This window comes from Meleagris gallopavo, chromosome 5 (assembly GCF_000146605.3).
Source record: "Meleagris gallopavo isolate NT-WF06-2002-E0010 breed Aviagen turkey brand Nicholas breeding stock chromosome 5, Turkey_5.1, whole genome shotgun sequence".
In the NCBI taxonomy this organism is placed as follows: domain Eukaryota; kingdom Metazoa; phylum Chordata; class Aves; order Galliformes; family Phasianidae; genus Meleagris; species Meleagris gallopavo.
Window position 1 is genome coordinate 8,155,583 of NC_015015.2, and position 12,592 is coordinate 8,168,174.

General features: G+C 35.3%; 1 protein-coding gene across 1 annotated transcript; it reads left to right on the top strand.

Annotated features, from left to right (window-relative positions):
* Positions 1–3,583: 3,583 nt before the first annotated feature.
* On the top strand, positions 3,584–12,592 carry LOC100542427 (myotubularin-related protein 13-like). Its single transcript, XM_010710936.3, has 8 exons — positions 3,584–3,779; positions 4,865–5,127; positions 6,371–6,543; positions 6,816–6,889; positions 7,285–7,480; positions 8,365–8,492; positions 10,728–10,903; positions 11,808–12,592. The coding sequence occupies exons 2-8, from the start codon at positions 4,904–4,906 to the stop codon at positions 12,085–12,087; spliced, it is 1,251 nt and encodes a 416-aa protein (XP_010709238.1). The 5' UTR covers positions 3,584–3,779; positions 4,865–4,903; the 3' UTR covers positions 12,088–12,592.

Here is a 12,592-nt window from a genome sequence, read left to right on the forward strand (position 1 = left end):
TTTTTTTCTCCCAGAAAGGGACAATCTAAATAGTGTAATGTCATAAACAAGCTGTTTGGGCACCTGAACCTCACAGTTCTTCTGGGAGCTCTGCGAGTATCATTTTCTGAACTAGAAGTATCCAGTGCCAGGAAATGGAGAAAAACATCTAGGCAGATGCTATCTTGCTTCTGGGAGTAATGCAGATATAATGCCTGATGGCAGGAAGTTGCATATAGTCACACATAGGAAGTCCCAAGTCTATCGTGTGTTTTCTCAGACTGCAGGATGTAATTCATTGTTTTTATATGTGTGACATTTGTTTCATATGTATTGTGGCTGGGAGGGGTGGGCTTTTGTTGTTGTTTAAGTACCTTTAGTCTTTTGAGAGAAGTCTGAGTACTTAGAAGAATATAACTCATTTTCAGGGTGCTATTGCAACTTACACCTCAATGCTCATGCTATTACAGACTGCTTTAGATAAAGGACTTTTCCTGTTCAGAACTATTTTTTTTTTATTTCTTTTGTGAAGTTTTTTATTTTAAGTTCTTAAGAACTCCTTTACAAATAGGAAATTTTTTTGCTGCCTCATGCGTTCATCCTGTCTGGCAGAAATTAATTATTAGGATAGGGAGAAAGTAACTATACATGTCAGTATAGCTCAGTTGTCCAATGGAAAGGTAGGTGAAGATTCATGTTATATATTTAGCATTGCTTGATAGAAAACACTGAAATTCTGTTTTACTTTAATTAGAGAAGTCCTGTGCAAATTTATTTCAATGCAACAGTAAACAATGGGGCCCATCTGACATACTAGAGTAGTTTCCATTGTAGGCTGACTAAGCATTCTCAGAGTAGAGAATATTATATACACTTAAAGCTTCATGGAATGCTTCTATTTGTACCAAGAATATTTTAATGCAGGGATTTTGACTGCCTAGGAGCAGCCATGTACTTCTTAAGGTTGGTATTCATACTGCTTTTTCACAAATAAATTAATGGAAACATGGTGAAAATCCAAAGCAATTTTGCCCAAAATAATTGGCAGAGCTGAGCTGACTTTGATTCAGTGTTCTGGCCACTACTAGGTTTTGCCATTTGTTTCAATACTTTCAGCAGGTGATGAGATCCCTCTCATCATCATATTATTTATGACAGTTTAGCTTTTTAATGGATTTTCTTTCATCCTTTTGTAAACAGACTATTTTTATGTCGTCTAGAAGTTAACTGTCACTACTGATTTACGTCACTATACTTGAACATAAATCTCCGTCCTTTAAAAATTGTGATTTGTACATGGCTGTTAGTGGTTTTAAATCATGAATGAAGGCCGAGTATCTAAAAACCCCTCAGCTTTTCTGTCATATTCAGACCTACGTGAAAATCATTTGCTTCATTTTTATTTCTGGAGCACTTCATATTGACCTACAGTTATGACTCTAGACTTCCATTCAAACTTTCAGACTAAGTAAGGCCAGGCTTGGAGTACTGTGTTCAGTTCTGTGCTCCTCAGCCTAAGAAGAGACAGGAAACTACTGGAGAGTGCCCTGTGAAGGGGCACAAAGATGATGAAGGGATTGGAGTATCTCACACTTGGAGGAGGGCTCAGGGAGCTGGGGCTGTTCAGTCTGGAGGCGAGGAAGCACAGTGTTTGTGGGGGGGGGATGATGGATCTCATCAATGTGTGTAAGTACCTATAGAGAGAGTGCAGAGAGGATGGAGCCAGGCTCTTTTTGGTGGTTCCTTGTGTCAGAGCAAGAGGCAGCAGGCACAAACTGGAAGACAGGATGTTCCCTCGGAACACTGTGGAATGCTTCTTTACTGCAGGGGTTGGTTGTGACAGGGCACTGCACAGGCTGCCCAAAGGGTTGTGGAGTCTCCACTGCTAGAGATCTTCAAAAGCCATCTGGACATGGGCCTGGGCAGCCTGTTCTGTGTGGCACTGCTTAAGCAGGGGGCTGGGCCAGACAAACTCCAGAGAGCCCTTCCTACCTCGACCACACTGTGATCACTAGGAGACTATCTGAGCTGTTCTGTTCTGTGATTTAACAGCTACTTCAAAGCTGGGAGCTATTACTATGCCATGTGATATCATTTCCTGTGAGCTGCCATAAGCTGCATCACAACTGAAACCTGGGAGTCTAGTCTAAACAAACATCTTATGTTTCAGCCCGTATAGAATAACAAAAACCTCATTTAATGTGATTTGCATCGTCCACATAGGCAGTTTTTTAAAAAAGTTATCATGGAATGTTGATGCAATTGTACTTGGTGAAATAAAATTTATCAGTTTTTGCTGATTAATTCCAAGAATATATTTCAATTGGCTAATTTTTAGTAGCATGCTACAAATTATTTCTTCAAACATACCATTTCAAAGGACCTTGTCTTTGATTGGGAATGAATAAATGGCACATGATCGGGACTTTCAGTTCATGTTGTACTTGGAAGAGCATAGCATGGAAAACAGTTCAAAGAATTGCAAAACCAAAAATCTGTAAACCAGACACTGAAATTTTCAGTAACAATTTTCTAGCCTTCCACCTAAGTGTTCCCAGGGCTTACTAAGAAGGATCATATGTAGTGGCTGATGGTACAATTGTACAATTATAAATGTGAAATGAAGTAGTATTTATGCTCTAGAACAAATTGTATTACAATATGAACATTAAAGTCAATTCTACTTCTAGAGTACACTTTGGTATGTGTAGTATATTGAGAGTGAAGGTCATTAAGTTTAATGTCCAGTAATGTACTAAATTCTTCAGTTCCACTGTAGAAAGGAGCAGATATTTAGATTACGTGCTTCTTTGCTAAGCACAGTATACAACTCAATTATGTGGACTTTATCAGAGAGTAAGAACACACAAGATTGCATTCTTCATAACTGGAGTCCTTGAAATAAATTTCCTTTCCTTGTATATGGTTGTCAGTAATATTAAGCAACTTGTTGAAAGACTGGCACCACTTAATTAAACAGACCTACTTGAAAAAAGGATGTGTTCATACCGAATATTGATAGTATAACAATTCTGCTTTTGTTTGGGACCTTAGTGTAGGGATCCAGACACCTGTGACTTCAGGAATGGCTCCCCTTAGTACTATTTCAGGAACTGAATTTGTGTCATGCATTGCGGTAGTTAATGATTTATCTGATCTTTTGCTGTTGCAACAAATGCAGCCTTGGAAGGACTCAGCTGCCCTGCACACTTAGAAGTTTCATTGCTGTAGTTCTAAGTTTTAGATAAAATGATAAGCAATTTTCATATGTTTTAATACTTATTTATTTGGCATAGGACTACAATGGTGTAATTTACTGATAAGGAAAATATATTAGAATTGTGTTCTGTATTATTATCACATAATTCCCCCTCCCCCCCAGTCTCATTTTTCCACTGTGAATCACCATGCATTAGGCTTATATACAAACTTCCTGTACATTAGTTTCTTCAAGGGCACAAAAATGGAGATGATTTGTCATTCCTATACTGTAGTACAAAAGATGAGATGTGCTGCATGTTTCATTGTGTACAACTGATCTGATGAATTTTTCAATACTCCTGTCATAGAGATTAAACAAAACAAAATAATAGGAGTATTTTGTCTGTCTCGTACTTTTTGTCTTTCAGAAATTAGCACCTGGAGTTAGTCAGTTTGCTTACACATGTGTACAGGACCATCCAATCTGGACTAACCAGCAGTTTTGGGAAACCACCTTTTATAGCAATGTACAAAATCAAGTTCGTTCCCTCTACCTTACAGCCAAAGAAGACAACCATGCAGTACAACCAAGACAAAAGGTAGGAGAATATATTAAATATCAAGGCATAAAAAGCTGTACTATTAGTTAATGTCCCAGTTAAACCTATGGAAGTCTCAATGTGGATGAAGAAAATGTCTAAATATTTACATATACTCTTCTGAAAATAAATATTTCACTCTTAGAATATCAACTTTAATGTAAATATGTTGTTTGAACATAATTTTCTGAAGAAAAAGATGCTCTGTTTTGCTAATATGTGAACACCTGAATCTCCCCTTGTTGCCTTTATGATTTTTATGTACTACTGCTTTTTGTATCATTTTCTCCACACTTAAAGGTGCAGCATTAGACTGTTACCAAAACTGGTGTCTGTTGATGGGCATTGTCTGCTTTTTTAGAACTTTTTTCTTAAACTCTCTCATGTGTTTGTCTGTTAAATTAGCTGAACTTTACATAGTATGAAGAAAAAACGTTAGTAGGATACTGTTCTTTAGTAATTAAGAGCAGATGTTATGTCATTTGTATCAGCAGCCAGATTTTTTAATTCTAGTTCTGTCAGACTGCATTGTAATTTGGATACATGCTATCTACCTAGTTTGCTCCAAGCAAATGCTAGAATTGGTCTCCAACCTGCAAAAGCATGAATGGTTCAGCTGATCTGGAAACTGTTCATGTAAAAGCTTGTCTCACCCTGAACATCCTCAAAACTTGGAGAATATCACATGCATCCAGTAATCAGCTGCATCTGATTAATGTTGATTGTTATATGAGCTAAGTAGAAAAATTAAGGCGAGTGGTTATATTAAAATCATTAAACTACTCTGAAGAAACATAAAAGATCATATAGAAAGAGATTATCTTACTGAATTAGAAATGTTCACATCATGCTATGCTAGTTCTGCATTTCAGTAAGCTACCTTCAATCCTTCAAGTTGCTGTAATTATGCTCTTCTTAAATCCTATTGCATGTTGCTACTTGCTTTTTCTTTATAAATAAATATGTAATTTAAATAATGGAAGAATTTAAATGAACAATTTAATTTAAAAAGCTTTGACTAAAAGTTGTTTTGACTAAACATTGTTTCTGAGTCTTAGCTTAGTGTGTATTTGTATGTTTTCTAGGAGAAAAATTCTGTAAGTCCAGACCACGATAAGACAGCAATGGATCTGGCTGCGGAGCAGTTGCGACTGTGGCCAACTCTTAATAAACAAACTCAACAGGAGCTAGTCCAGAATGAGGAAAGCACAGTTTTCAGTCAGGCAATTCATTTCGCTAACCTCATGGTTTACCTGTTAGTACCATTAGATACAAGTAAGAACAAGTTATTGAGAGCATCAGCTACTGGTGACTGGGAGAGTGGAAGCAACAGTATTGTCACAAACAGGTGGGTACACACATTCACTGGTAATCCACCATGATGGGGCACTATTTGTGAGAACATACTAGTTTTCAGGACTTACTCTGCATAGAAGATTATTTCATTATCTTCTCTTCAAGATTATTATTTCTAGATAATTAATTAAGGAGAGAAGAAATCTAACATGATTCCTCTCAAATGGTAGAACTTTATCTAAACTAAATTACTTCCACTTAAGGGAATGTAAGAATGTTATCACTTCAGTAAGAATTTTAGTCTACTAATGTGACTGTTGAAGGCAAACACTGGTGTGTGATGAGAGAGACTGTTAGTTTTTCTGTAACTTGAAAAAAAACCCCTCATGAACCTACGCTCAAGAAAGCATATGTATAACATCCTCGAGGTCAACAGTTTCTGTGCTGTTGCAGCTTCAAGAAAGACATTTGGTCAGAAAGATGGCTATACCACTGGAGAAAATATTAGAATACTAAGGAGACAGGAGGAGTATTAAGAGAATTACTTTACTCAGCACACAAATCAGGATTTCATAGCAAGACTTCTTCCCTTTCTATTTATTGTCTTCATTATTAACTATGATCAGTCAAGTTTCCCACTTGATGAACTTGTAGAACACTGTATGCGGCCGCTGACATGATGTAAATAGGCTACGGGTCTCAAACTCCCTATTGCAACTTTTTTGCTGACAAAGCACTTCTAAAATCAGGCATTAGGATCTGATCCGTATGTAGATTGTAGCATATGTTACAATGTATGGATTTGACTGGCACTACTGTTTGTGGGGAGTGTTTTCAGATGTTTGAAGTACATCTACTGACTTGCTTGTATTTTCTAGCTGATGCACAAAAACACCGAGGTTATTTTTGCTTTTGAATGCTTTATTCTTCAACAGTAAAACTCATTTAATTTATCCTTGTGTATGTAACCAAAATATCTATTTCTGTTTTATCGTGGGTTGTAAATAGCCTACCTAACTTAATGGTAAAGAGAAAACAAAAATGCTTACTTCTAGGCAACTGATGCTTTTTTTTCACGTGTTGACTGCACTGCACTAGATTCACGGAGTAAAAAGTCTCCTATGTTGTCATGCAGTCTGACATTGTTAATGGTAGAGGGAATACAGTGTAATTTATTGTACCAGTGTATGTTTTCAGAAAAAGATACCGTTTAGATGTGTCCTACCCAGGTATCAGATACGTTTCAGTAGCTGAATTTTTCACTTCTGAAATTTCTTTTTTTTTAATGCCCATAGTATTGCAGGCAGTGTTGCAGAGAGTTATGACACTGAAAGTGGATTTGAGGACTCTGAGAACAATGATGTTGCAAATGCAGTTGTACGCTTCATCACCAGATTTATTGACAAGGTTTGCACAGAGAGCGGAGTTACGCAGGATCACATCAAGGGTCTTCATTGCATGATACCAGGTAAGAATTGTGATGAAAATGTGCATTCATAATCTTTCATTTTTCCTTTTTTTTCTTTTCCTGATGGAAGAAATACATATTTTAGTTATAGTCAATTTCCGTAGACATAGAAGATCTGATTTTTTTTCTAGACTATAATTGCTGTTGAATTTCAACTAATTATTTCCTTGATGGTTAAATTTAAGAATTTTGGAATATTAGATTTCCAATTAGATTGCAACTTTTTCTTTCATGTTATGCCAGACTTCATTTGTGATATTACTGATTTCCAGGTATTGTAGCAATGCACATAGAGACTTTGGAGGCTGTTCATCGTGAGAGTAGAAGACTTCCACCAATACAGAAGGCAAGTATTATGAAACATGTTTGTATTCTTTACAAGTATTAGAATCATGCTGTTTAGTCATCTTTTTTTTTCTTTTATTTTCCTCTTCAGAGTGTTAGAAGGAAACATCAAAACATTGTAAGAAAAATTCCACAAGCGATAAATTGTGCTTGGCTTTGGTCTCATGAAATATGAACTTAGAAAGCTATTAGAGCCAAATTTTTGATCACAAATAAGCTGTTGCATACCTGCTGTTTTTTGAGACCCAGTTCTCTTCGTTGAGTCCAAACTCCATCTCCATTCTTTGGAATTAGTCTCATAACAATTTTGTTTTGAATCTTTCTACACCAAATATAATTAGGCTGAGGTATAACACTGATATTCCTATCATATTTACACTATTTTACTTGCATCAGCCCAAAATTCTACGACCAACTTTACTGCCAGGAGAAGAATTTGTCTGTGAAGGTCTCCGTGTGCTACTGGATCCTGATGGCAGAGAGGAAGCTACAGGAGGACTGCTTGGAGGTCCTCACATCCTCCCTGCTGAAGGAGCTTTGTTCCTTACTACCTACAGAATTATATTTAAAGGCACTCCTCATGATCAGCTGGGTAAGAAAAACTCAACAGTGGTAAAACTGTGTCACTTTGAATCACTTTGAATAGATAAAACTTTGAGCTGACATGTCCATCTATGTAAGCATCAGCATCAAAATGCATCTACCTCTGAGAGTAATTTGTCATGGTCATCATGTTGATATGGTCTTTTGTTATAGGTTTTTACTCTAGATATGACAATATTTTATTTTCATTTTGCATTTAACCTAACTAGGATTTATTTCTTCAAAAAAGACAACATATGTACTGTCTGTGATGTGTAACTTCCACCACTTCTTTTCATTCAACAGTTTTTTTTCAACTGCTGCAAGTGTGTAAAATGAAAAAAAAAAATCATAAGTTAGTAATGTCCTTAAAAATATTATTTTATAATAATAATTAAATTAAGCATTGTTTTTAATATGTTTTAAGTGGTAGTTTTTCATCTTTTGACATCTGCCATTTCTAAGCAAATTAAAAGAAGTATAAATTTTTCTTTCAAAGTTTATTGTCATTTGTAAAGAAGTCAGTATAAAACTTTCGTTGTTTATAAGGTGCATAATGCAATATGAACATGAATTACGTTTGGAACTGTTTATTGACCCCTTTCCAAACTGTGTTTTTGGGGTCTATTTCCAACACACAGAAAAACTCAGAGAATATTTTTCCAACCATCCAAACTGAAAGTAAGTAGGAAAAGTAAATGTTTCAGATTATAGATGGTACTTAGGGATTTATCAACTTTTCAAGCATTTTCTGTGAAATTAATTATGTGCAGTTATTTTCCTATTGCTTTGTATATTATAATTCCTGTCTGCTCAGAGTACAGTGTGACCAAAACAGATCTGATTCTGTGATCAAACAAGTATCCATAAATACTATAATTCTGTGGTTCTCAGTGGGAGAGCAGACAGTGATCCGGAGCTTTCCTATTGCATCTGTTACAAAGGAGAAGAAAATCACTATACAAAACCAGCTGCAGCAAAGTATGCAGGAAGGCTTGCAGATCACTTCAGCTACCTTTCAGGTAAAAGGAAGTTTTGTGAAATTGTGTGAGGTAACCAGCTTACGAGCAGTACTTCGTCCCAATACTTGTGAAGAGTTCAGTATCTTGCTTTGTAAAGTCAGTAGAGAATGTGTAGTCCTCTCATAGAAATTCCTTTTGTTTTTTTTGGCTCATTTGAAACAGCGTTACTGTTTTCGTATTTGATTTCTTTCTCTCCTTTCCTCATCTTTCTGCTGTGGATCCAGTAAAGGGCTATTCTGAGTCCAAAATTTCTTCATGTGGGTAAGCAGAGGCCAGGCAGGCCAGTGGAAGACTTCTCACTTTACTGGCTTTCTGGAAAAATCCATAATGGAGGGTCATAGTACATCTCATTTGGAATCTGCCCTTCCAGAAATCTTTAATGTAGCCATTAGCAGCCAGATCCAATGGGCTTCTGTGTGAACTTTTGCACAGATTCAGGTATTCTCCTGTCTTTAGAAGCCTCCTCAACATGTTCAGAATTTTTAGAAGCATCTGCTGTGGGGCAGTTGACGGAGATGGACTTGTAAGATTAAGGGGTCATTAATTCTCTTAAGCCTTTCCTAAATGTATCTTATTGGTGGTAATCTAATATGTGGTCAAATCCTAAGAGATCAAAAGTTGAAGACAAAGGATTTAATATCACAGACTGAAAGCAGACTTCAGAGCTTAAGACGTGAAATGTATTCTCAAGGTAGCTAACTTTAGAAACACGTTTTCATTGAGAACAGTCTCTTTTCAATGTCTGAAAATGAAATACATTGTCAGTATTTTACTGGTTCCTTAGATAGAGAACAGTATTTAGTTAGACATCCTTCAATGTTGTATTCAAGAGCATAAGACTAGAAATAACAAATAAGTAAAACAACCAAAAAAAAAAAAGTTGTTCTTGTGGACTTTTGACTGGACTTACTGAGAACTTTTATTTTCCAGATTTTTTTTTATTTTTTTACCAGGATAGTTAGCATACTTCAATGATGTGCTAAATGCAGGCATAGCTCAATGCTTTTAGTGCTGAATTCTGGTCAAACATCATCCCTGCTTTTGTTTAGCATGGTTTTGTGCTAGCTTATGAAAACAAAAACGATCAGCAAACAGTTTACTTCCATTCCTTTTCTAAGTGCTAGAGTTCAATACAGTATGAAATAGCAAGCCCCATCTTTGTTTATTAATTAAGACTTTCAGAGTGTTTTGCCTGCAGTTATGCTATTTAATATCTTTGAAACTTCGTATCAGTGTAACCCCTGAACATTCAAGCACTCCTCTTAAGGAGGTCTTTGAGCGATATTTTCATTTGGAATTCTTTTTCATTTGGAAAATAATTACAGAACAAAACAAGTGAAATAAAAAAATAAAAAAAACAAACATGGAGAAATCCACCTTCCATGTGACAAACAAGACAGTCAAAAGGTGTATAGGTATGCAGTCAAAAATAAAGGTCTAGAATATATCTTTGTTTGCTTTTTCCATATTCTTCAAGCTCCTTCAGGCCATCTTCCAGATTCCCAATTTTCTCTCTCCGTTTTTTTTTTTTAATTCCTTTTCACCACAGAGCTGACTCTCATCCTTTTGACTAAGGATGATAGGAATATATATATGTGTATTTAAATAACTTTTCAAAAAGCATTTTTAATGGGATAAATAGATCAGTGTTGAATAGCACAGGATTAGTTACTTTCCAAGGATCTGATTTCACTGTCACTAGGGCTGTTTGTTACTAGCTGTTTTTATGCTTTTGGAAGCGAGGCAAAAATTGGAATAACTAAGTAATGGAAGTATAATGGTTGTGATATATGAATGCTGAATTCATTGCCTTGATTAGAGTAAATTACCAATTTTGCTTCCCTATATGTAGCAAATCTGATAAAATATTTCTGATCTGAGCTATCCCATGTGACTAGCACTTTAACTGTTGTGAATATTGTAGTGCCAATACATCCACTTAGATTACCCAAAATATTTTGTGTTTGGTGTTATGAGAATTCCAGATGCTTCATGGTAAAAATATCTTAGTATTACAACATCAATATAAAAGCAAGTAAAAAGTTGAACGAGCTGTATAATATCCCTCAAAATCAATAAGATATACCTACATGTATATATTTGTATTTTCTGATATGCATTGTACTGCCTAAGTATGAAGATTATGCTAATATATTTTAGAATCTTTTGATTTGTTTAATCCTGGAAATTTATTTATTTTTTAAGTTCCTAACGTGCTCTGTCTTTAATATGCAGTTAATTAAAGTAGCATTTGATGAAGAAGTAAGTCCTGAAGTGGTGGAAATATTTAAGAAACAGCTAATGAAGTTCCGTTATCCTCAGTCTATCTTCAGCACTTTTGCATTTGCAGCTGGGCAAACAGCACCGCAGATAATTTTACCAAAGCAAAAAGAAAAGAACACTTCATTCCGGTAAAGTTATCCTGCTTCTTCTATCACTGATGTTTTTGTTTACTTCTTGTCAAATTCCTAAAATAATCAGACAGGTTTTCAGAACTCCAAGCATCTAGTTAGTTTGACATTCCAGAGAACTGACAAAATGATATTCCCCGTCTTTTAATGTTTACAGAATAAAAGGGAGGTTGACATGAAATAAATGTTGATATAAGAATGTATTATTTATCCAAACTTATTGTTGCAGCAATTTTGAAAAAGTATCTAATTAAATTTTTGAATACATACAATATTAATAACATATTCAATTGTGTGAACTATGCCAACATGAAAACAGAGTTCTTGTGTGTTAAAATATGTATTAGTAGAATGTGGAGTAGAATTCATTTTTCTCTTAGTAGAGTCTGTATAGTTGTCCTTTTATCATCTAGAGTTTCAGCTTTGGGTCCTCTCTTAAATTTCATGTTATACATTAATTTTTACTGGACTAGGCTGATCATTGTTTAGTACCCCTGAAAATGGTACTTTCAGTGATTCTATGTTGATTATTGCATTGCTGACACATAGAAGTAGAATCCCAAGCTAGTCATAGAATCTTTAAACTTTAAGGTAATTTCTATCTTTCTTGCCTCACTCTTTCAGCTTCATAGATTTGTTACATTGCTAGCAAAATATGAATACTGAAACAAATATTATGGCTGCCTATTCATTATATTACACGTAATAGGCATAAATTGCTCTTGAAGTAATAAAAATGGCATTTAAAAGTTAGTATAGGAAGTCATTTTTCTGTTAGTTTTTATTTTTATGTGAAACGAGAAATAGAAATGTGTTTTCTTTGAGTAAGGAAGTTTGTCATAAAAATCTGTACATGCCATTGAGAAGAACATACCTATCTTTTAAAATATTTTTTTCGTTATAGTACCTTCTCAAAAAGCATTGTGAAAGGAGCAAAACGTGCTGGGAAGATGACAATTGGTCGCCAGTATTTGTTAAAGAAGAAGACGAGCACAATAATGGAAGAAAGAGGGAATCGTCCAGGGTGGAATGAAGATGATGATGTCTCTGGTAATAGTAAAACAGTTTCCATTTTTGTTGATATGTCTATCTTGTCATGCTTCAGTTTCAGGATGTTAGGTGAGCAGTATCTTCAAGAAGAAATTGCAGTCTTCCTGGACAGGAAGGAGAAAGGTTTCAAATAGTGCACTGATTAAACATTTTGTGATGACTGTGAACATACAGGGTAAAAGAAGAAGCCGTCTTCATTCAGTGGTAAAGCAAAAGAGACTTTTTTTCTAATTGCGAAACTATTTTCACATAATATCCTTAGAAAGCCTGACATTGCTTTGTCTGTAATGAAAAAGCAGTAATTGGCGAGCTCAAGGAACTGGAAGTATTTTATGGGCAAATTTTGTCTGTGGAAATGATCAGCGATTTCTGAAGACAGCTGAAGACTTAATGACTGAAAATACCATTTTTCTAAACTTTTGTTGGAAGGAATTGGGGAGATAAGTTAGAAAGTGATTTGGACACTTTGTATAGTGTAATGGTGTGGACTTTGACTTTCTTCCAAATACTACTTTTCCTACCATGTGCTGCTGTCAGTATATCTTTATCTGGACCAGTGCTAATTTATAATAAACCACTAGAGGGAGCCAGATTCTCCTGTACATTAACAGGTATTGTTTTGTCATACCATTCTTTCTT

Bases quoted from the DNA above. Each gene is read 5' to 3' on its own strand.
- LOC100542427 (XM_010710936.3), top strand. From the start codon at position 4,904: ATGGATCTGGCTGCGGAGCAGTTGCGACTGTGGCCAACTCTTAATAAA. The intron at 6,544-6,815 runs GTAAGAATTGTG...ACTGATTTCCAG, and splicing joins TCTTCATTGCATGATACCAG to GTATTGTAGCAATGCACATA. The intron at 8,493-10,727 runs GTAAAAGGAAGT...TTTAATATGCAG, and splicing joins TCACTTCAGCTACCTTTCAG to TTAATTAAAGTAGCATTTGA.